The sequence below is a fragment of the Pollachius pollachius genome, assembly GCF_949987615.1.
Source record: "Pollachius pollachius genome assembly, chromosome: 12".
Lineage (NCBI taxonomy): Eukaryota > Metazoa > Chordata > Actinopteri > Gadiformes > Gadidae > Pollachius > Pollachius pollachius.
In genome coordinates, this window is record NC_136945.1 from 2,331,327 (window position 1) to 2,354,953 (window position 23,627).

The 23,627-nt window shown below is 47.4% G+C and overlaps 1 protein-coding gene across 1 annotated transcript; it reads left to right on the forward strand.

Moving 5' to 3' along the window:
* Positions 1-5,306: 5,306 nt before the first annotated feature.
* Positions 5,307-8,201, forward strand: ldlrad2 (low density lipoprotein receptor class A domain containing 2; the record flags this gene model as incomplete). Its single annotated transcript, XM_079747531.1, has 4 exons — positions 5,307-5,400; positions 6,817-7,305; positions 7,652-7,801; positions 8,008-8,201. 4 exons carry the CDS (start codon positions 5,307-5,309, stop codon positions 8,199-8,201), a joined length of 927 nt encoding a protein of 308 aa, XP_079603657.1.
* Positions 8,202-23,627: the final 15,426 nt, after the last annotated feature.

Here is a 23,627-nt window from a genome sequence, read left to right on the forward strand (position 1 = left end):
TTCTGGCACAGCATCTCACAAGAATCCAATGCTGGTCATGAAAATCTGTCACAGAAAATGTGGATGGTTTTGTGTGTTTTAAATTTGACCAACATCTATGAAGTGCTGGAAACAGATGTTTTACTGTCTATCAAGGGTCACTTTTTTATTAACCTCAAGTCTCTTGGGTCTCTGTTTGAAAATAAAATCCATTTTGTTACATAGTAATGGAGCTGTGATGGCTGAGTGGTATTACCCGATAAGGATCAAATCCTGCACACAGTGTTGTGTGGATTAGTGACAATAAGAAGCTTTTCTCCATGGTGTCTCTTCCGAATCATTATCTGAGGTAATCGGTCCATTGCATGATTTCCATTGGACAGGAATTGATTTTCAGATGCTGTGCACAATGCGTTTCATTGTTAATAGTCTCAATGTGGATTTTTTTGTTGCATGCTTATTGACCAATGAGTTGACTATCTATTTTCTCTGAACTGTTTCTCTCTGTCCAGGCAGAAGTCTACTTACTGAGGGCAGCTCTTCTGTTGGACGCATCACCTCAGATCATGTGACTAACAACAGCATGTGTGACTGGTTGCTCCTCATTTTTCAGGACAACAGATGTGATTCACGAGGTGTTCCTGGATGGGAGGCGGTTGATTGCTTGGTGGAGAACCCGGTAAACCTCAACCGCACAATAACCGCTTTATCAACAGCAGAGATAGCTGTGATGGTGCGGCTGTATTCGAGGATAAATTACATGGACAATTCTCCCTCTAATTACACTTTAGAATGAGAGCAGAGGACCCCTCCAGGGCCACGGAGAGCTTCAAGGAAACAAAGTGACTCTCACCTGGTCAACAAGCAGCTGAGAGGTAAACCTTTAGTTGATACACACGTTATTCATATGTATAATGTTTTTTTATTACATGTTACAGTTAAGCAATATGACGCAGACAGTCATGTTCTGTATGTCCTCATAGCATTGATAACTCTTTAATAACAGATTTAGACAGGCGGACTCCTATCAGTAATCAAATTGTGAAGGGGGGTTGTACTGTATATCATGATCATATGCCTCTTCAATCCAATCAGGTCGATTGGACTAATTATAATTATGAAATAAAAGTACTACTGTATATACAAAATAACATAGAGCAAAATGACATTTGAATGCAATTAAATCACAGTATATAAGTCATTGGGCCCTATCTTGCATCCGGTGCAATTGACTTAATCACTGGCGCATGTGTCGTTAGTTTGCAACTGGCGCAGAGCGTTCTTTTCCCTCCTGCGCCACGCGTCGGTAAATTAGGGAATGATCTTGGGCCCCAAGGGGCGGTTCGGCGAAAGGAGGAGGCGTGTTCTGGCGCAAACGTTCCCTGGTGCTATTTTGCAGTTTCAGAAACCACTTGCGCCACAAACTAGGAAATACCTGGTTTAAAGTCAGTGGCGCGTTGTTCAGATGCTATTTTAAGGGCGCATGCACAATATTGCTTGTGCACCTCGCGCATACACTTTGCTTCTCTCATCTACCTAGCCACACATTCTTGGTAATATAGTGCCGAGAGATGGGAGTCGGAGGCGGAGTATCCAGCATTGAGTTTTAATTAACACAACTTGAAAACCAGTACATTCGAAAAACAAGCAGGACTGAACTAAACACGCCCCCCACCCATAGTTCCGTGGGTGAATTATGTTAACCACCACACAAGCCCCCCCAGAATTCACCCCTAGTCAAAGTCCTTGTGACAGAAAGGGGGGACGACCCGACCCCGTCGCGAGCGGATGACAGGGGCCGTGGCAGAGTAAGCAGCAGGCACGTCGGTGCCGTCCACCAACTCGGAGGTCCCGGGGGTCAACGAGGTCGAGGGAGTCTCAACGGCCAGCGTGGGGGCGCGGCGCAGGCGGTCGTCCCCGGGGTGGGGATGGCGCCACCTCCACCTGTCTGGAAATGCCCACGTTAGCTGGCTTAATCCTATCCCAGGAAATGGTCTCAGGCCTGCCCCCGACGTCTACCACCAGGCACTTGTCGCCGCGGCGTAAAACCCTGAACGGGCCATCGTAAGGAGGGCGTAGGGGACCACGGTGGGCGTCGTGGCGAATAAAGACATAATCCAATAATAAATAAATAAAATAAATAATTAATGAATGTGGGCGTGCGTGTGTGCGTCCATCTGTTTAAACACACGCAAACTAAACACGTAACGTATAAAACAGTCCATGGCAATGTATATTAACGGCGGGACACATGCATATTAGGAACACAAGTCGATAATGCCTACAATACTGATAAGAAACAATGTTTATAATGTATTGCGTATATCATTAAATAGAACCACAGTTATCGCATATCATATGTGTGTTAAGTTTTCTTTGCCGAAATTTATTTGCGGACTCAGTATTTCTGAAGTTGTGGAAGAAAATCTTATTCCATGTGTGAATTAGGCCATATTATTTGGCCATAAACTGAGCCATTTGAAGTTCATGTTCATGTGCAGAAATTCATGTGCATCTGTCTCATCGGAGACTGCAGACGCGCTGTCAAAATATCAACTCGTCAGATTCAAATGCGCTCATGGCTCTTAAAGGGGATGGGAGCTGGAACTCTCATTGGTTTATGCACGTTACGCCCAAACCACACCTACGGGTAATTAGACTACTTCAGACCAACCCTTTTTAGATTTGCGCCGGGCGCAAGAGTCATTTTTGCACCGGTAAACTAGCGACATTGCCATAGAACCGCCCACAAAGCTACTGATGCTTCCACAAAGAAGCTTGGTGCTTCTCACTTGCATTTCAGATCGTTAAAATAGGGCCCATTATGTGTATGTGTGCAGATTATGCTGTCCAAAAAACAGTATTGAATGTCCAACATATATGTAGCCGGATATGGCTAGAGTGACTGTGTGCAGTATTCCACAGAAATGTGAAAGACGGGAACAATCTGTTAATATTGATAATATCACCACCACCCCCTCTCAGCAATACTACCTGTCAGCCTTGTATCAGCAACACAATACCCACTATCTCAAGTGTCAGAACCAACGGCAACCGTATCGTCACTTCATGAATCATTAGGGTTTAATCATCACCCAAAATGGAGGCTGCAAAAGGCAGACAGGAATGGGTGGCTAGATGGGAGCCACCAAAAAGGTGACACAGCCAAGAGGGCTATCACTAACAGTGTAAAACATGTTGTCAGTCCAAAAGTAAAACCACTGGCCATTCCGAGATCAAGGGAAAGTGGTACTGTCCAGCAACTGGATGGACTGCATATAGACTAAGCTAAGGCTTAGTCTATATGCAGTGTTGGGGTAGTTACTCAAAAAAAAAGTAATTAGTTACTTATTACTAGTTACTTCTGTAAATTGTAATGGGATTACTTTAGTAGTTACTGCATTTGAAAAGTAACTTCACTACTTATTACTTTAATTTCCTGTTTCTTAATTTACTGTAGATACATGGACAAACTTCATAGCCCTATCATCACTTAGTGTTTATTGTATAAATCTATACAAAATAGCATATAAAACCATATGAAAGGCAAGGCAAGGTAACTTTATTTAGATAGCACTTTTCATACACAAGGCAGACTCAAAGTGCTTCACATATAAACCTTGTCATACAATAAAATTTATTTAAAATGAATTAATAGAAAAGATGAAAGAACGATATCCCTGTCTGCACAAAGAAATGCCTTCCTGTAAAATCCACAAACAACAGGATAAAGTAGGCTATGGTGAGGTCAATCAGTAGCAACACACAAGTTTCAAAACACAGGCTTTGGGAAACATGAGAACAAAAATGAAGTGGTCAATGAAAAATATGAAAAGGTCACTTTATCCCATATAATTAAAACAGAAATGCACTTAAGCGGCGGTGACACATGCTGTTACTTTATGTGGTCCAACTGATGAATCAGCCTGATCTATTTTGCAAGCTATGGCATCGTAAGTGTGTCTTCCTCTCACCCTCTTGCAGGCAAGAGCAGCCTTCTTAAGTTTTAAAGTAATGCTGTCTATCCAGTGCACCGTCATTCCTAAGTAACTTTTGTTGTTTGCGGACCAAATGTCCGCGGTGGTGGACGCTTGTTCAGGCAATAGGAAAATGTCTCCCTGTCGGATGTTGGCTTGCGAGTCGCGGGTATTTTATCTAGTATTTTTCTAAATCTTGGCGATTCAATAGTGGACAGGGGAAGCATGTCTTCTACAATGAACCATTCAACCAGACGGTCTTTCTGTGTAACCTGCTTCTGTGCTCCAACACTTGAACACTCCTTCGCACAAGCAGCTACGTCACTCAAATCGATCGCTATGGCAACTTGCCGCGGCAAGCAGGCGCTGCAGACACACAGGCAGCACGCATGCACGCACCACACTACTTTACTTCGTTACCCAATAAAGTAATATCGTTACTGTAATAGTAACGCGTTGCCCCCAACACTGTTATTAGTGTTCAGTTCAAGAACGTGAAGTGTACATTTTTATAGTTTATAGTATTTAAGTGAATTGAGATTTTTTTTCTGTCAAAAGATGTTCGTCGTGTTCAAATATCAAAGTGTACATTTTAATTGTTATAATAGTAAATATGTTTAGATACATTTGTTAGATAAAAGATTATGTGTGAATAAAATGTTCAAGTCCAACATACAGAAAAAGCTAAGGTTTTATGAAAGTTATGCTTGTATGATCTTACAGAACAACAACTAATGATGCCTCTCTCTACCCTTTAATTTCGCCTCCCGCATTAGCAGTCCCTTTGCCCTTTATTTAGCCGTAAGATGGGGCAAAAGGGACTGATGGAGATTGGTAAAGAAAAAAATGAAATGAACCCAAATTCAGGTTATTGTGTTAAAATCTTGACGGCATGAAAGGTTTGATGTGGGCTTCAGTTGGTCCACACTGGTTTATTTCTTTGCTCTTTTTAGGTTCCATGAACATTCGTTCCAATTCAATATAATATCTAAATTCTGATCCTGTAGAAAAGCCCGATGGTCACGCGGGGACTCAAACCCTTGACATTCCGTCTGATGGGAGACCCTCGCCCCTCCTCCCTCACGTCATTGGGCTATTGTCATGGAAACAGCAGCATGCGAAAGCGGAGACTTCGAATGGGCACGCACGGAGCTGGTTGAGTTCATATATATATACACATCTCGGTCCGCACATTTAAATGTCCTGTGTTCAGAGTCCAAGCGTCTTCAGTAGTTTAGTGTAAGATCAAGGTTTAAGGATGATCATTTAGAGACACCGACATAACTTATGTGAACTATTAGTTTAAGAATTCAGACTGCTTACTGGGCGCCACTGAATACGTTTTCCACTATGGAGTTTCCAATCGACAGCCTGTTTCATCAAGTGATGAAGATGACTCTCCTGATGGGATTACTGGCGGTGAACACCAGAGCCATCGAGACGGGTAAGAGGATGCGACTTTAGATAAGCACGTCTAACTAGTTTCATTGGCGGCATTCCACTTAATCACGTTAACATACTTTATTACCAGGTTTCTGGCTACTGTAATAGCCTACTCCAATAATAACCTTTCTCTTATCCTTCCTCCCTCTCCCCCTCTTCAGTGTTTAACATCTTAGATTGGGTCCAAACTTTCCACTATGTGATTAATTACAACCGGCTGGCGATACTCTTGGCTCCTAGCCTAGTCTGGATTTCTTATAATAGATCATTATACAACCAAATATTCGATTTAAACGAAATACTTGATATAGGTCTTGGCTAACTTTTAATATTGGTGTAGTTAGCCAACATTTTTATTATCTACATATATATACACATAATTGTTGTGGCTAAAGAAGCCAATATTAAAAGTTAGCCTAGACTATATTAAGTATTTTGTTTAAATTTTTAATAAACTAGGATACTAGTGGTATTTCTTCTTGTCTTCATTTTCAGTATAGCTTATTCATTCTACATACATGATATTCCTTCATTTGTGTGTCAGTGAAGCTGAAAGCACATCATAGTAAAGTTGGAGCCTTCATCTAGTCCCGGTATCAAAACTACATTGAGGGCAGGATAACACAAAGCCGGCAGCAGCTGGCCTTTAGGAAAACGATTTGAGAAGGTGTTCACTAAAGTGTATACCATCCGCCCCTCAACCACCCTGCTCCCAAGGATTGGCTCTGAGTTGGACCCTACATGATAGCATCTTAGAAGTGCTATCATGTAGCACTTCTAAAATGCACACACACACATAACCTGTATGGTATGAACTAGCGGGGCAACAATGGGGGCTCACTGTCTTCTTGGGACATTCCGGGAGGTCAGAGCAGAGCGACTTAGTGGTCTTCCATGGCAACAGAGCTAATAAATCCTGAGGCGGCAGTAAATCCAGGCATTACTTGGCCTGCAGCCCAGCCATGGGGGCGTGTGGTCAGGGGGGTGGGTCTGGGACCGCCTGAACATGATCTGTCTCCCCCATCTGCTCTCTGCTCATACCCACTTGAACTTGCGGTGTGAGATGAGCAGCCTCATGATGTAAAGTTACTAAATATACAAATAATGAGTAGCCTCCACATTACATCTTTCCTACATTCTGTATTCAAGGAGAGTAAAGTAGTAGCAAGTAACAATATCATCCATCAAATCAAAAGGCAAAAAAACGTTATTCCCACAGTTAGTCATCATCGTCTTTTGTTCAGCAGGCCATGTGCATTCAGATGAAGGAGAACCAATGTCATTTCTCTTTTATGTTTTATAAAAATAAGAGACCAAAAGCTCATCCTTTTGTCAACCACATCCTTAACTTCAAATAAAGGATGCATTGTGATGAAGGATTATTCGGACACATATTTGTTCTCTTATTTCTCGACAGTGAACGTGGTGGACTTCTGCGGTCAGACCATCAAGGGGGACGGCATGGTGGTGAACTCGCATAAGGACTCTAAGAAGTACTACTTTGTGACCATGGGCACCGACTGCCACCTCACCATGCAGGCTGCCTCCCCCCGGGACAAGATCCAGTTCCACTTCCGCTTCTTCCTGGTGTACAGCTTGTTGAGGGTGGCCCCGCTCAGTCCCGCCCCGCCCTTCCCAGAGTTTCCCCGGGGGTCTGCCCCCCTGGACAGCCCCCGCCCGGATCCCGGGCCTGGCCAGGGGCCCGAGGACCCCTGCCACGCTGGCTCCTACCTCCAGTTCTACGACGGCAGGGAGAGGAGCTCCCCGCCAGTGGGCCCCCCACTGTGTGGGAAGAGCCCCCCCCGGCCGGTGCTCTCCACGGGGAGCTACCTGACGCTGAGGCTGGTGACCCGAGGGACCCAGCCCCGCGTGGACTTCGTGGGGGACTTCACCTCCTTCAGGCTGGGTGAGGCTCAGTGTTTCACAGAGAAAGAGCTTTGAGATATTCTATTCCTTTATCTTATTTTACTTTATCTTCCTTGGCACCAAAATGTATGTTTTCCATGCCAATAAAGCCCTTTGAATCCTGAGTCTTGAATATAAAGGAATTCAAGACATCTTTTAGAAAGAAAAGACCTGTCTGCATATTTTGTTATTGTTCTCACATGTGAAATATTACAACTCTGTACATCATAGGGCTCTATAGAGATACTGTCTGTGTTCTTGAAATGACACCTAAAAGCTCTCAGATGCATCTTTGTCAAAGCCAAGTGCTGAAAGATTTGCATCCTCCTATTAATTCTAATCTTCAGGGTTCAACCAATCCGAATGCAGTGGGGAGCCGTACTTTACCTGTCGCAATGGCAAGTGTATACCTCTGAGTCTGGTGTGTGATGACAAAGGAATCGACAACTGTGGGGATGGAAGCGACCTGGAAGAGAACCTGACTTCTGGGTGCAAAGGTCAGCCAGCTATCTGCAAAGGGCAGTGGAGTGATGATATTATGCTAACATGAATCATTCTCCAAAACACCACACAACATATTAGTTCCAATATAAACTAAATAATGGAGTATAATTTAAGATTACTTTTTCTTCCACGCAAACTTAAACCGAATCTTCTGAATTTCCTTTTCCTAACCCCACATATTGTCTTCCTAACATTTCAGGGGGTCAGTTGGTAGCTCACACATCGCCGCCCACCAATGCAACGTCCATTGGAGCATCTGTCCTGACCACAGCGCCGGCTTCCACGCGTATGAACTGTGGCGCGCCGGACAGTAGGCACAACCTGGAGTCAGCCACAGGTGAGGGCGCCGCTGCCACCACCAACGCCCACCTAATCCGCCACGTTTACATTTAATCGGACGTGACTTACAAATCAGATTTGGAATAATTCATCTCAAGTCTGGTAGCAGACCAGCTCCAGTCTGGATTGAGGGGTACTCTCTCCTTTGCTTCATATTTGTTCGGACCAATTGGGGGCTGGATGCAGGGGTCTGTAAGCCCTTAGCTGGCGAAGAGCAATTACAGACTTGGCCAGCACTCGTCAGATGTTCATGGTGGGAGGACCGGTCCTGGCCGGACACTAATGTGTTTGAAAAAGGTATCAAATCAACACTGTAGAAATACATTCATAAATAATTCCTTTTGAAGCTTTATCCACATGTGTTTCTGATCAGCAGAATGTCTCGTAAGACATGACGCGACCCTTGCAGCTTGTGGTTTCCGGGCTCTGTACTCTTCTGCCATTACACTCAACAGGATGAGCTGTTCAGTAAAACCAGGAGAGGTGAGCAGGATGAAGTGACCCATCCTTCATGTCTCCTTCTCCCCCCCATAGCCTCCACGATCCCCGTGTCTATGCTGGCTCTCTACGTGGCGCTGGGCGTGCTGGCCGCCGCCCTGCTGCTGTGCTGGTGCTGCTGGTCCCCGGCCTGGTTCCTCTGGCGCTGCAGCGTCTGCCGCCGCCTGCCCTGCTGCAACGCCACCTGCTCCGCCTGCCAGCTCTGCCCGCGGGGATGCTGCCACCATGGAGAGAACCGGCCCATCAAGGTCACCCCCCACAACCCCGTCAGCGGAGCACTGCTGAGGCCCGTAGCCCCAGACGCTAACGCTAGCAGCACTACTGTGGCCATATGAGCCGTGTGATTGGCTGTAGCTATGTATCCAAAATGGTGGACATGCCCATAATGTAAAAAGCGTGAAAAAGTTTAGAAGTGTAACAAAAAACTAGGCTTTTCTTTATTTGGTGTATTGTCTGTTTGAGGGGAGGAGATGAGGAGACAGGAGTTAGTTTCTTCAATTAGAGTGGATGTGCACTTTTTCTTTGAAAATGATCCTAAAATAAAACATGTTTTGTATAATGACATGACAGTTGACGTGATGCAGGGTACATTATATCTCTTTTTATTATTATTACTCAGAAAGGTACTTTCAGTATCTTGTTGTACATTGTCTGTTAATAAGCAGTATGTCAATGTAGATCGAATGCTGTATAAACCATTAAAGCTTTCGATAAAAAAAAGAATACTCTTTGTTTTATTCGGTTGGTATGGTTTCATATGGTTTTCCTTTGTATGTTTTGGTTTTCATATGTTTTGTGATTGATTTTGATTCTAATTATTTCCACACTAAAATTAAATATGTAACGTGTGCAAACCTTGCACACTACAAGGGTTTTTTATTTTTTCAATTCTTCTTCAAAATGTATGAAGTGTACCTTCTCCCTCTGGCCAAGCTGCCCTCCTGTAAGGGTTCAGTCTGATTGCGTAGCTTAGCTTCAACATAGGCTATAGTGCAGTGGTCTGGGCTACTCTGGTTCGGCATCCTTCTACCAGCAGTAGAAGGATGCCTCAATTAGAATAATGGGATTTAGTTTTAGTTAAGGGTACAGTTCTGTAATGTGTCTCAAATTACACTCTAAGATAGTCTGAATAAAGATGTCATATCCCTGCGGCTTCCATTGCCTGATGGCATTGGGTCCAATCCAGTCTCACGGAACGTTAGTACGAATGAATAGATTAAATGACGTGACGTGACACTGTCGCGTCACGTCATTTAATCTATTCATTCGTGATCTGAGACACGTAATTTCAATTTTTTTCACATTTCAAACTCATTCTAAAAAGAAGAGATGAAGCAGCTACCTTTTTTTTCGTTGCGGTTTGCCTACAGAGCAGCGCACCTGCATTAAATATATCCGTGAATTGTCACAATTTCTCAAAATCAAAGGTGAAAGCAGAAACGGGTGGCCAAAAGCTGTAATATTGTTAGAAATTTGTGCTTTTAGGCACGAAAAAATTGAAATTACGTGTCCCAGATCACAAATGAATAGATTAAATGACGTGACAGTGTCACGTATTTCCGTGAGACTGGGTTGTTGGGTCGGATGTGACAAGGCATCAAACGGTCTGGTGTCTGGTGAGGTGTGTGGAGGAAGCATGTCTACGCTGTACCTACAGACTCCACGGGTCTCTGGAGACCCCCAGGCTAGCAGATGGGACCCCATGGGCTCTGACTTTAGGTTAGTTTTTCTTCTAATGAGCTACCAATGAGCTGTAAGAAAGGGAAACTGTTGAATAAAGACCAAATAATTGTCTTGTCCTCGTATTTTGACTATTATTTGCCAAGTAATCTAGGATTTGCAACTGCAAATTAACCACACGGCCATGGCAACCAGTAAAACAAATTTTATTTTTGAGATCATTCTGCGCGCGCATCCGCCGTGTTGATAAACAAATAATCCCCCATACATACTTTGCAGTCACGTGACTACCATGGCTACCTGGAGGGCAACAGCCGCCGACAAAATGGGGACGAACAGCGGCCAGCCAGGGGAATTGCAGCCTTGCAGATTTCCAATACTGCAATCAATCAACTATTTAGACCATAATTGTTCAAATTAGATATCAAGAAAAGATAAACATACTCGAAACTTTTTATCCATACACAGCACCTGCTGATGTGTTCATTGCTTTGAAGTTGGCAACGTCTCGACCAGACGTGGGGGGTATACCACGAACCTCGCTGAACATACCCAGGCTTTCTTGGGAAAACCTGGCTCGACAGAGACGCAACTCGCAATCAGAGCTAAATGGTACCACGGCGCTCACTTTAGATTCAATTAGTCGAACCAGGTCTTCCGCTTTAGGTTCAATGCGCGTTCACATAAAAGGGGCGTTTATCGCGTAATTTGACTCACCCTTATGCAAAATGAATCGAGCGAGAGCGGTGTATTTCATCCAAGACGAGCAGTGTATTATTATGAATTCCTACGAGGAATTCGAAGTCGAAATCACAGCCAAGGGGAACACGGTTGCCCATAATAAGGCTAGGGTGGCGTGCTGGCAAAGAATAGCCGACCGTGTTAATTCGTAAGTGAAAAGATTCTGCATATTGTCTAAAAAATATCTATCATGTATCATCATGCCTTTTACCCCCATAGATGTGGCGCCAGCACGCTCGTACGAACATGGGGCCAAGTAAAAAATAAATATAAAAATATTATTCAATGTGGTAAGTTGTAAGTGTGGTGAGACGCAGGGGGCAGAGCCCTTCTTAATGATCGGGGCCGGCACAGCCAATGGCTTGCGTCTCCACCTTATTTATTCACGAGTAGCCCTTGTGTCGGGAGGTGCCACAATTGGTCTCCTCGTTACTTCCGGCTGCGCCCCTCCCGTCAACCGGCTGCCGGTATGTACGCAGGCTGTTATGGATGCTCTGACTCTGATTTGTTTGTAGCATGGTGATTTACTTTTTCGTACTGGTTGCTTTGCAGCGCTTCTGCCTGTCGCCTGCTGGTGCCCTGCCTCGGTTGGTGGTGCGTGTGGGATTACTTTTTCGCACTGGTCGCTTTGCAGCGCTTCTGCCTGTCGCCTGCTGGTGCCCTGCCTTGGTTGGTGGTGCGTGCGGGATTATTGATCGTGTAACATCCTCGATCCCCTACCGAACGTTAAAATCCAGCGGTGCTCCGTGAGCTCGCTGACTTGAGTAGGGAGTTGCCAACTTCCTGGTACTGCCGATTGCGTCATTGCCGACTGCTGTTTTTGCCACCCGTTCGCTTACCTGCAAGGCTGCCTTAGCTGTCCCGGGCTAGCCTTGAAGATAGCGGCGAAGACGCTAACAACCACTCCTTTTTAACCTGATCCGTTTGTATTGTCCGTGTGTGTTTCCACCTGTCCGTGTCGCAATTAGTGTGTGTCTGTGTGCGTGTAGACTGTGTGTGTGTGCGTGTGCGTGTGTGTCCTGGGGAAGTGTTTGGTTTAATTTGGGGGATTCTGTCTTTATTTGGTTTTGAGTCCAGTTTCTGTTAAGCCACTGGCAGGAGGCCTTTTATAGCTGCGGATAGCCAGTGGGCTATCACGCATGTGTAATATCTTTTGGGGCCTGTTTGGTGCATTTGGGTTTTATTTTTATTTCTTATTTGATTTCCTTTTTTTGTGACTTACAAGTTGTGAGTTTGGTCGTGTGTATATGCTTCTTCTACTCCTTTTGTTTCCAGGTGCTGAGTGCCCACGGCAGGGAGGCAACTAGATCCCATAGGTGGTGGTGCCCTTTCTTCCCGAGTGTCTGTCACGTGTGCCCTTTTGGATTCTCTTTTTATTTTGCCATGTTGAACCTGCGTTTTGCTTTTGTTGTGAGTATGTGCGAACACGAGTGACTGGTTGGTGTCGCTGGTTTCTCCCCTCCGCGTTCCTGGTATCTTGCCCCCCCCTTGCCGGTAAGCCTCAGCCCTGATCGTTCTGTCTTTCCCCAACGTACAGTGTCATCGTAATTGTAATGTTTGTGTGGAACGTACATGTTTTAGTCAATAAAGACAACCTATTTTCGTAACCTCGTCTCTGGTGCCGTTAGCCAACGAACGTGTGTGCTAAGTTCTTGTTTTCCGTTCATTGATTGATATTTCCCTGGGTGCAATTCCTAGGGTGGCGTTGTCGCTTACCCCCGTTTCATCTAATGCCACATAAGCATCCATTTGAATAATTTCAGGTGAATCTAGCCTATGATTTGCAATGGCCTAGGCTCCAACCTTTTATTCTCATGTTGATCACCTGTAGCAAATAAAAAGAAAACCCAAATTAATACGACTGGGAGGGGGACTGCTCCACCGCCCTTCACCACTTCGGAGGATCTGGCTCTCGCCAATAACGAAGGTCGGCCGATGATGGTAGGAGTGGAAGGGGGGATTTCCTCTGACCCCACTGCCTCGACAACCAAGGAGTTTGTAATGAGTATGTATTGATGTATTGGCAATGGACATAAATAATTGTCTTGCTAATCAAACGTGAAATGATTGAGTGTAAATTAATTGTGTCAATTTTAGTTGAAGGTATAAACATTATTTTGGAGGAGCCGCCGACAATCAATCTACAATCAGAGGTATATAACTATCAAAGCAAAGTGTCACGTATTCTTCTAAATGTTACATTTTTGGAAAGAATGTCCTATAATAGGTTTCCCTGATTCTTTCAGGAGACTCTGTCAGCCCGTGACTCTAGGGCGACTATGGAGGTGATTTTTCTTAACAATTCTCACAGCTATAATATGAATTTGTAGGATAAAAAATGCCTAGGCCTAATTGTGTCACTGACATAGCGGTTATGTAAGGGATAATGGACAACACGGCACTTGACTATCCAAGGTTAATGTACGTTGAACGTGGGGCCACCTTTGAACTTTCTAAAAAGCCATCACACTGGGGAAACTCAACCGAGCAGTGCTGTAACTGTTTCACATGACTCTTCCTTTTAATCATTTATTCTATAGCAACCCAGTCTCTTCAAAATGCGTACAGATCACACGGGTTTACAATTTCAAAATGCGTGCAGTACATACACCAGATGCCAATTTCGCGTGCATATGATACTCAAAACCCAGCATTAACTTCTGTGGAGGGCAGATGTGTCCACATACCACGCATCACTTTATACCCAGCACTCGAGTTGAGGGGGGATGGCATCCCCCTTTGGAATTAAAATGATCAAAATCATCCCCATTCTGAAACAGCCATCCCCCCTTCCCATCCCCTGTTATGTTATCAATTAATGTGGAAATATTACCGCTATTTCATTATAGCGGTTTCCTTTTTCAATTCGGCGCAACGTTACTTTTCCCAGGGACAGATTTGACAGCGATACTGCATTCTCGGGCAGTGTGCTATTGCGCAAGTACTTGCGCAATAGTGCCTTAACGAGCTCTCATTCCACACCGTACGAGACAGACACTGGTAGCGCGAAGCTGTTTCTGCATCTCAGACATCGCTTCCGCAGCCAACTCTGTCCCCTTTTGTCCCTTTCATTCCAACCCGTGAGCAACGCTAGTTTCCCTCCTCTGCCGAATGCATTTTTGAAAAAATAGAATAAGAATCAGTTTTTAAAATCCTTAAATGTGATGCATGCCTCCAAATCGTGTGATGCGTCCGATCAGCTGCATTTTTGGGGATAAAATATATAATAATATAATAATAATAATAATAATTATCACACCGTTGGTCTCCCACCATATGCGCTGTCATCAGCACAAATGATCTGTCCCTAAAAGTTAAAATCCACCATCCCCCCCTGGCTTTTTTTTACAACTCGACCACTGTTTATACCCATACCGACGTCACCAGCGAGGCATGCTGCGTTCCATTGTACTCAGAACTCGGGAATTTCCGTCTTCCGGTAAGGAAAAGTGCAATAAAATGGTTATTAAAGTCGGAAATTCGGGCAACACTTGACTTCACTGAGGTGACGCAGAGTACGTCACAGCCCAACCCAGTCGCCAAAAGCATACGTTGACAGTGTACGTTTTCGTGAACACTGGATTACGTCGCATTTCAACGTAAAATAGCGTGCTATACCTACAGTATCCGCGCGTAGCGCTGTGGTGGCGCCTGAAGAAAGCACAACCAACAAGGTTATAAAATACATCAATTCCTGGTTATATACATTACATAAATTATAATTATTTGGAAACTTCCAATCGCTGCCAGTACGGCGAAGGTGACGGTGATGCAGGGTTGCAAGCTTCACGGGTTGTTTTAAAAACAGAGTCGCGGGTGTCAACCTCAAAGGCGCGGGTCACGGTTTTCTTGGGAACTTTCAAAACCCACCGCAGGAACAGTTGGGGTGTATTGCATTGTATAATCTTTATGAAAACTCAGTCAGAACTTTTAAACAGCAGAGGATGGGCGGGGTTGGGCAGTGGACACACACGCACACACAATGCATTTCTCTGCTACAACAACAAAAATAATAGAAGAAAAAGTTCCAAGGAAATGTACATAAGACAGAGGTTAGTTTCTAGTCCCCATTTTTTGTGGGATGGAGGTGTACATTTGTGGCTTAAGGTGTGTAGACACAGCTGGCCTGTGGCCAAGTTTTTGAAGTCTGGGGTCAAAAGGTCAAAAGGAGCCGGCACCACGCCGCTTATGAGATAGCAAAAAGTTAATGTGCATTTCTCTCATAACTTTTTGTTATGAGAGAATATAACAACTTAATCATTTTATATTAAAAAAAATATATAGGCCTATATAATATATATTTTAATCTTTAATTAATTCAATATTAAACCAATGCATTTCAATCGGTTTTTCATACGATTTTTTTCGACTTCAGAAGGGCTGCGCAGTGCATGCTCTCGCCCCCCATATCGTTCTATTTCCCACAGTTTAGACTTGTAATTAATACGTTTCTTTTGTATTCAACGTGACTTCTTTAATTTTTTTCGTCACTGTCTGGTGGCTAGTAGGCCTAGGCTATAACGTCACTCTGAGAGATGTGCACGGACACATTTAACGTGGCAGGGTTATTTGAAATAATTCATTAAGTTATCATGTGTGAGAGGTCATTCCTCCTCCTGAGTGTGTAGGGTGTGTATTCTATTCTTTTCAATGGGGCTGCATCCACGTCACTTGACTGTCATGGTTGCTATGGTGGTTGCTATCGACCGCCCCCTCTGCCCCTTGCATGGCCCTAAAAACCACGCGGCAACGGAGCTGCCGTCAATTGTGTTGTTTTTGTCGTAAACTAGGGTCCGCTGGTTAAAAAATAGACAGATATTCGAAGGTTTCATTAAAAGGCACCTTGGATGTTTTTATTTTCTGCAGTTTAGACTTCGTCTATAACCTATTTTTGAAAGCAAAACACCAAGCTCATTGATTTAACGAGGCAGTGTTATCTGAAACAATTAATTAAATATGTGTGAGAGGTCATTCCTCCTCCTGAGTTTGCTTCCTATTTATGTCTATTGTACACCCCTACTGTCCACAAGCACCCCCCCCCTCCCCATATGGATTTGGCGAATTGTTGTATGTATATCTAATACCAGGGAAAGATTGCCCACACATGGACTTACTGGTCACTGTTTAGAACATCACTGTATCTCCTCCAACTGCCAAAAACCTTGGTGTAGTGTTGGACAATCAGTTATGCTGCACCGCAAACATCACTGGGTGGCCCGATCCTGCAGATTTGCACTTTACAACATCCGCAGGATCCGGCCCTTCCTCACAAGGGAAGCAGCTCAGCTTCTAGTCCAATCACTGGTGATCTCCCGCCTCGACTACTGCAACTCGCTCCTGGCTGGACTCCCTGCCTCTGCGATTAAACCCTTGCAGCGCATCCAGAATGCGGCAGCGCGCCTCGTGTTCAACCTACCAAAGTTCTCACATGTAACCCCCCTCTTCTGAGACCTCCACTGGCTCCCTGTAATAGCTTGCATCAGATTCAAGATGATGGTGCTGGCATACAAGGCAGTCGATGGAACTGCCCCTGCCTACCTCCAAGCATTAGTAAAGCCACACACCCCAGCTCGATCCCTTCGCTCAACTACCTCAGCTGGACGTCTGGTACCGCCATCGCTAAGAGCAAGCAAAGGTCGATCAGCAAAGTCATAACTTTTCTCTGTTTTGGGACCTCAGTGGTGGAACGAGCTCTCTACCGATGTCAGGATTGCAGAGTCGCTCACCAGCTTCCGCAAAAGACTCAAAACTCACCTGTTCAGAGTTCACCTCGACTCTGCATAGAAACCAATGCACAGCCACCATTGAATGTTGTACGTCCTGGCACTTGTACATTGCACTTATTCAAGGTACTTAATTGTGTAGCATCTACAGTAGCTGCTATCATTGCTTTACACGGGGAATGGGTTAGCCTAGCGATTGTAATACTTGTACTTGGTTCTATGAACATCTTTACTGTACCGACAGCGATATATTGTTTCACTTCTTATGACAAATGTACTTATTGTAACAAATGCACTTATTGTAAGTCGCTTTGGATAAAAGCGTCTGCTAAATGCCCTAAATGTAAATGTAAATGTAAATGGTGGTGGTATCATATATATGAAAGAGGGCATTCAATTATACTACAATGATCAATTAGGAGGCCGAAGCCCTAAAGGAAGTGATGCAATAGGTGACTGAGTCGAGAACATTTACAAGTAAGCTATGCCTTGGGGTCTCTTATATATCAAAGGTAGGGAATATTGCACTACGGTCCTCTATATTGTTGCACTACGGACCTCTATGTTGTTGCACATAGCGGAACAGGAAGTTAATGACTCTGTTTACCGGCACTTTCAGCTGCTCATGACATGTTTGGTTATTGTCATTTCACTGCTGTCGTTCATTAAAGCAAGTGAACAAATGGAAAATTGTTCTTATTTATAACCAAACATCTCGATTAAGCCAAGCAGATATCTCCGACGCCGCGAAAGAATGCGACCATACGAGTGGCCGGACCGCCAGTGTATTTACAAGTGACGTCGCCCGGGAACCCGGATATACGAGCGCATCATTGAAAACAAAGAAACAAAAATACAAAACTGTGAGACCAAGGATGAATGTGCCTTGCCCTATTGAGGAGTGTGACTATGTGGCTTCACATGCTGAAGCAGAAGTGGTGGTGGCCATGCTGAACATACACGCGACCACACACGCTGCAGCCCCTAGGGAACCACGCCCAAATGTCAAAATGGAGAAACTCAGGCGCCCGTCCATAGCATTGGCTGGAACAGCCGAGACCTGGTCATACTTCCTAACCCGCTGGAGTGAGTACAAGAGGGGCACTAAACTAATTGGATCAGATGTTGTCACACAACTGCTAGAGTGCTGTGAGGAGGATCTGAGAAAAGACCTCACCCGTGCTGCCGGCAAAAGCCTAGTGAACAGTGATGAAAAGGACGTTCTCTCTGCCATGAGGGCGCTTGCTGTCCGTGCAGAAAACACAATGGTAGCTTGAGTGGCCCTATCTAACATGCGACAGGGACACGAAGAGCCCATCCGATCATTTCATGCTCGCTTAAAGGGGCAGGCAGGCACGTGTAAATACGAAATGACATGCACTAAGGAGGGGTGTGACCAAGTCAACGACTTCACAGAGGAAATATTGTGTGATGTGATCGCCCACGGCATAACAGACCAAGAAATACAGCACGATCTGATTGGCGAAAGGAATCAGGATATGCCACTAAAGGACATGATAGAGTACATCGAAGCCAAAGAGTCAGGAAAGCGCTCAGCGTTACGCCTGCTTGACCCTCAGAGCACGAACACTATCAGCAGCTCTTATCGACGGGGGGAAGCAGCAGGACGTCCGCGCCAGGGCCGGCGCCAGAGCAGAGACACCCAAGGTCAAGGCCGATGGGACGTGCATCTACTGCGGCGAGGCAGGCCACGGCAAAACACCTCAGTGGCGCGCCAGGCGCGCCGAGTGCCCCGCGTACGGCAAGACGTGCCGGAAATGCAACCATCAGAACCACCTCGACAAGGGCTACCTGGGTGGCCGATCATCTAGGCCCGCTCCGGAGGAGGCTGATGGGGTGTGCGACGAACAGCAGACGACCGCCTTTGGCGAACTGTGCACACTCACCAGCACCGCCGACATGGTCCGCAAACTCCCCCTCGCTCACCACCTGTATGATGATATGTGCGACAAATGGATGAAGCGCCCGTCCAACTCACAGCCATACATCCACCTCACACTCACGATTGAAAACGAGGATTACAAAGCACTGGGCCTCGACCTCCGGAAGCGCACCCGCACTGTGACTCTGCCTGCTATGGCTGACACGGGGTGCCAGAGCTGCCTGATCGGCGTCAAGGTCGCCCAACAGATGGGCCTGAGCACAGATGACCTCATTCCCGTATCCATGACCATGAAGGCCGCGAATAATGAGGGCATACGGATTCTCGGGGCCGCTGTCGTCAGGTTCGCTGGTAATAGCAGCGACGCCCGAAGAATGGAGACACGCCAGATCGCGTACATGACTGACACCTCAGACCGTATATTCCTATCTCGTGCAGCCTGTGTGGACCTGGGCATGATCTCAGACAGGTTCCCAACACTCGGGGAGGTCAACCTCGCGACCTCAGACCCATGTGACTGCCCGCGGCGTGCGGAACCTCCAACCAGGCCAACCACGCTCCCCATGCCGGCCACGGAGGCTAACAGGGAAGCTCTATGGAGACACTTACTTGGACTATACGCTCAGAGCACATTCAATACATCCCCACCAGCCTTTGCCGAGGATGTCTGGTCCACCGCTTCGTCTCATGCTCGATGAGAATGCAACGCCAGTCGCCTGCCACACCCCCATCCCAGTCGCCATACACTGGTAAGGTGAGGTGAAAGCGGGCCTTGACCAGGACGTTCGTCTTGGAGTGCTGGAAGAAGTGCCCATTGGCACGCCAGTGACGTGGTGTCACCGCATGGTGATCTGCGCAAAAAAGAACGGCAAGCCACGACGCACGGTCGATTTCCAAGCACTAAACAAGCATGCGCTCCGTGAGACCCACCACACGCAATCTCCCTTCCACCAAGCGAGACAGGTGCCCAGTGGGAAACGCAAGACTGTATTCGACGCCTGGAATGGCTACCACAGCGTCCCGGTGCATGAAGATGACCGCCACAAGACGACATTTATCACACCATGGGGGCGCTACCGGTACCTTTCAGCGCCACAAGGGTATGTGGCGTCAGGTGACGGTTACTCATGGCGCTATGATGAGGTGGTTGTGGACATCGGCAACAAGACCAAGTGTGTGGACGACACGCTCCTGTGGGCTGATACAGTTGAAGAGAGCTACTTCCAGGCGGCACAATGACTGGACGTTTGTGGCAGGAACGGCATCATCCTCAACCCGGATAAATTTGTCTTCGCCGCGCCCTCGGTGGACTTTGCGGGCTTCACAATTACCATGTCCGACGTACGGCCATGCAGCCGTTACCTGGAGGCTATCCGAGACTTCCCACGACCCCGCAATGTCACTGACGTCAGGTCCTGGTTCGGACTGGTCAACCAAGTGGCCTACGCCTTCAGTATGGCCGAGCGCAGGCAACCGTTCCGGAAACTCCTACTGCATGGGGTACGCTTCGAGTGGTCTCCGGAATTGGAGAACGTTTTCCGCGAATCAAAGGAGGAGATTGTCCAGGAGATCGAGCGCGGCGTCCGCATCTTTGACAAGTCCAAGCCGACATGCCTCGCCACGGACTGGTCAAAAGAGGGCGTTGGCTTCTGGCTGTTCCAGAAGCACTGTCAGTGCGCGCCGGTCAGGCCCTTCTGCTGCGCTGATGGATGGAAGGTGACCCTGGTTGGCAGCAGATTCACACATGCGGCCGAGTCCAGATGCGCGCCTGTAGAGGGCGAGGCGCTCGCAGTCGCTGACGCCTTGGACAAAGCGCGCTACTTCGTGTTGGGCAGCATGGACCTGATTGTTGCGGTCGACCACAAGCCACTGCTCAAACTCCTTGGCAACAGGGCACTCGACGACGTGCCCAACCCCCATCTCAGGAACCTCAAGGAGAAGACCCTGCGCTATCATTTCCGCATCATACATGTCCCCGGAATGAAGAACAGGGCTGCAGATGCCATGCCATGCAGGCCGGTCGGCACACCGTGCCCGTCGCCCATGGATCTTCCGGACGACAATGCCGCCATGGTGGCCCACCTCTCACCCAGCGTACACACTGATGTGCTGTCTCTGATACGGTGGGCAGGGCCGAGGGCCGATGATGTTGAGGAAGGTGACCTGGCCTGGTGCGCTGTGGGGCTTGAATCGCTGCAGTCCGTGACATGGGACCGCGTCAGGGAGGCCATGAGCAGCAGCGACGATATGCGCACGTTGGAGGAGATGGCAGCAGACGGCTTCCCCGAGTCAAGGGCTGGGATGCCGGTGGCGATTCGTGGCTTCCATCAGTACCGCGAGGACATCACATCAGCTGACGGGGTGGTCCTGTACAAGGATAGGGTAGTCATACCACCCTCACTCCGTGGCGAAGTGCTGAGCGCTCTGCACGCTGCCCACCAAGGCGTCTCCATGATGACCGCCCGCGCGGAATCGTCCGTGTTCTGGCCAGGCATGTCGGCTGACATCTGCGCCAATCGGAATGGCTGTGAACACTGCCACCGGATGGCGCCCTCTCAGCCCGCGGCGCCGCCGACCCCGCCTGTCATGGCCATTTACCCCTTCCACGCTGTGTGTTCGGATTTTTTCATGCACAGGGGTGTACACTATCTTGTGATAGTTGAACGCTACTCGAATTGGCCGATCATGTCGAGGTCGACGGGTGGCGCCGCGGACCTCATATGCCAACTACGCCGTGCCTTTGCCACGTACGGGACTCCGGAAGAGCTTGCATCGGACGGGGGACCAGAGTTCACCTCCGCCGAGACCAGGTCTTTCCTTCGCAGATGGGGCGTGCACCCCCACCTCTCGTCGGTGGCCTTCCCCCAAAGCAATTGCCGCGCAGAGATCGGGGTGAAGACGATGAAGCGGCTCATCACTGACAATACAGGCCGAATACAAGGGCGAACTCGACACCGACGCTGTGCAGAGGGCGATACTCCAATACCGTAATACGCCGGACCCTGACACGAAGCTATCCCCGGCGATGTGTGTCTTCGGCCGGCCCATCCTGATTCCCCCCGGGAGATACAGGCCGCACGTAATGTGGCGTGAGACGCTGACGGCGAGGGAGGAGGCCCTCCGCAAACGCCACTTCCGCACAGCTGGCACTTGGGCGGAGCACACCAAACACCTCCCACCTCTCGAGGTGGGGGACTTTGTCCGCGTACAGAACCAGACGGGGCCTCACCCTAACAAGTGGGACAGGACGGGCAGTGTCGTTGAGGTGCGCCAGCACGATCAGTACGTCGTCAAGATTGACGGGTCGGGCAGGGTCTCGGAACTGAAGATTCCTGAGCAAGTTCTACCCGGTCCACAGCGACTGTCACCCGCCTCGTTCGATCTTTGATTATCTGGCATCTCTTGTCGCTGTGCCAGCACTTCATGCAATGCCGCAGCTGCCTGGTCTTGCGAGTGGCCAAGTAAGGCCCATGACGGAGTCAGGGCCCACTCCGCCACCGGCGCTGCCACCTGCAGGCTCTCCCCGGCGCGGGACGCAGCCCTCCTCTATCGTGCAGGTGGTGCCGGCCCAGGGCGTGCTTCGTACACCGCCGCCGGCCTCTGTGGCCCCTGTGACCCCTCTCCCACCGCCACCAGACGTGTCGCCGGCGGCAGGCCTGCGCCGGTCCACCAGGAAGACCTGTGTGCCTGCCTGGCATAAGGACTTTGCTGTGGAGTAGTCTTTAATGGGTTCTGTGGGCGTTGTGTTCATGTTGGACTTTCCCCTCGTTTTTATGGCACAAAGTGCATACGACCGTTCGTTCGATGCTGTTTTTCTTTTATTTTTATCAGCCTTTGTGTTGGAGTGTTAAAGGCTCAGGGAGAGATAGGGAATATTGCACTACGGTCCTCTATGTTGTTGCACTACGGACCTCTATGTTGTTGCACATAGCGGAACAGGAAGTTAATGACTCTGTTTAGATGTAAACCTACCGGCACTTTCAGCTGCTCATGACATGTTTGGTTATTGTCATTTCACTGCTGTCGTTCATTAAAGCAAGTGAACAAATGGAAAGTTGTTCTTATTTAAAAGGGGGTCTCAAAGGAAGCATACGCATCAACCTGTGGCTCCAGCCCTACAGGAAATGACTCAGCAAGTGCTCCATCTCGTTGCACCTCACCCAGCGGCTCGCTTGCAAGATTTTGGCCTGAAGTTCTTCCCAGACATTCACCCCTAGCCATCCAACATGCATATCTGAGAGGCCTCTCTTTAAGAATGACAAAAAGTTATGAGAGAAATGCACATTAACTTTTTGTTATCTCATAAGCTGCGTGGTGCCGGCTCCTTTTGACCTTTTGACCCCAGACTTCAAATACTTGGCCAAAGGCCAGCTGTGTCTACACACCTTAAGCCACAAATGTACACTTCCATCCCACAAAAAATGGGGACTAGAAACTAACCTCTGTCTTATGTACATTTACTCTACTGTTGGAGCCCCTTTTCCGGCGTTTTCGAGATAGCTAGAGCTGCACACATTTCCCGGGTTCCGAGAACGACATATCCGAGATTTGTATTTCTAGCCATTAGAGAAAAAAATGGACTGTTATTTGGACAAAGCCCCTCAGAAGTGTTGCCTGCAAGACCTCGTGGTTCAGAATGTGGTGGAAAAACAGTTTTTGAGATAGGAAGGTCCTACCGCCCTGAAATTTGAATACCTTATTCTACGGCCTAACTGGGACCCCCGCACCGAAACTTGGCCCGGTCGGACCCCGAGGGCAAGGAGGGGGGCGTCTGAGGTTTTGGGTTAGGGTTAGGGTTAGGGTTAGGGCCGGCTTCTTCCCAGAGACCCACAATTAATTATATATGATACCACCACCACTGGGAAGTGCCAACCTTTCTCCATATCCATATGGGGGGGGGGGGGTGCTTGTGGACAGTGGGGGGGTACACTAGAC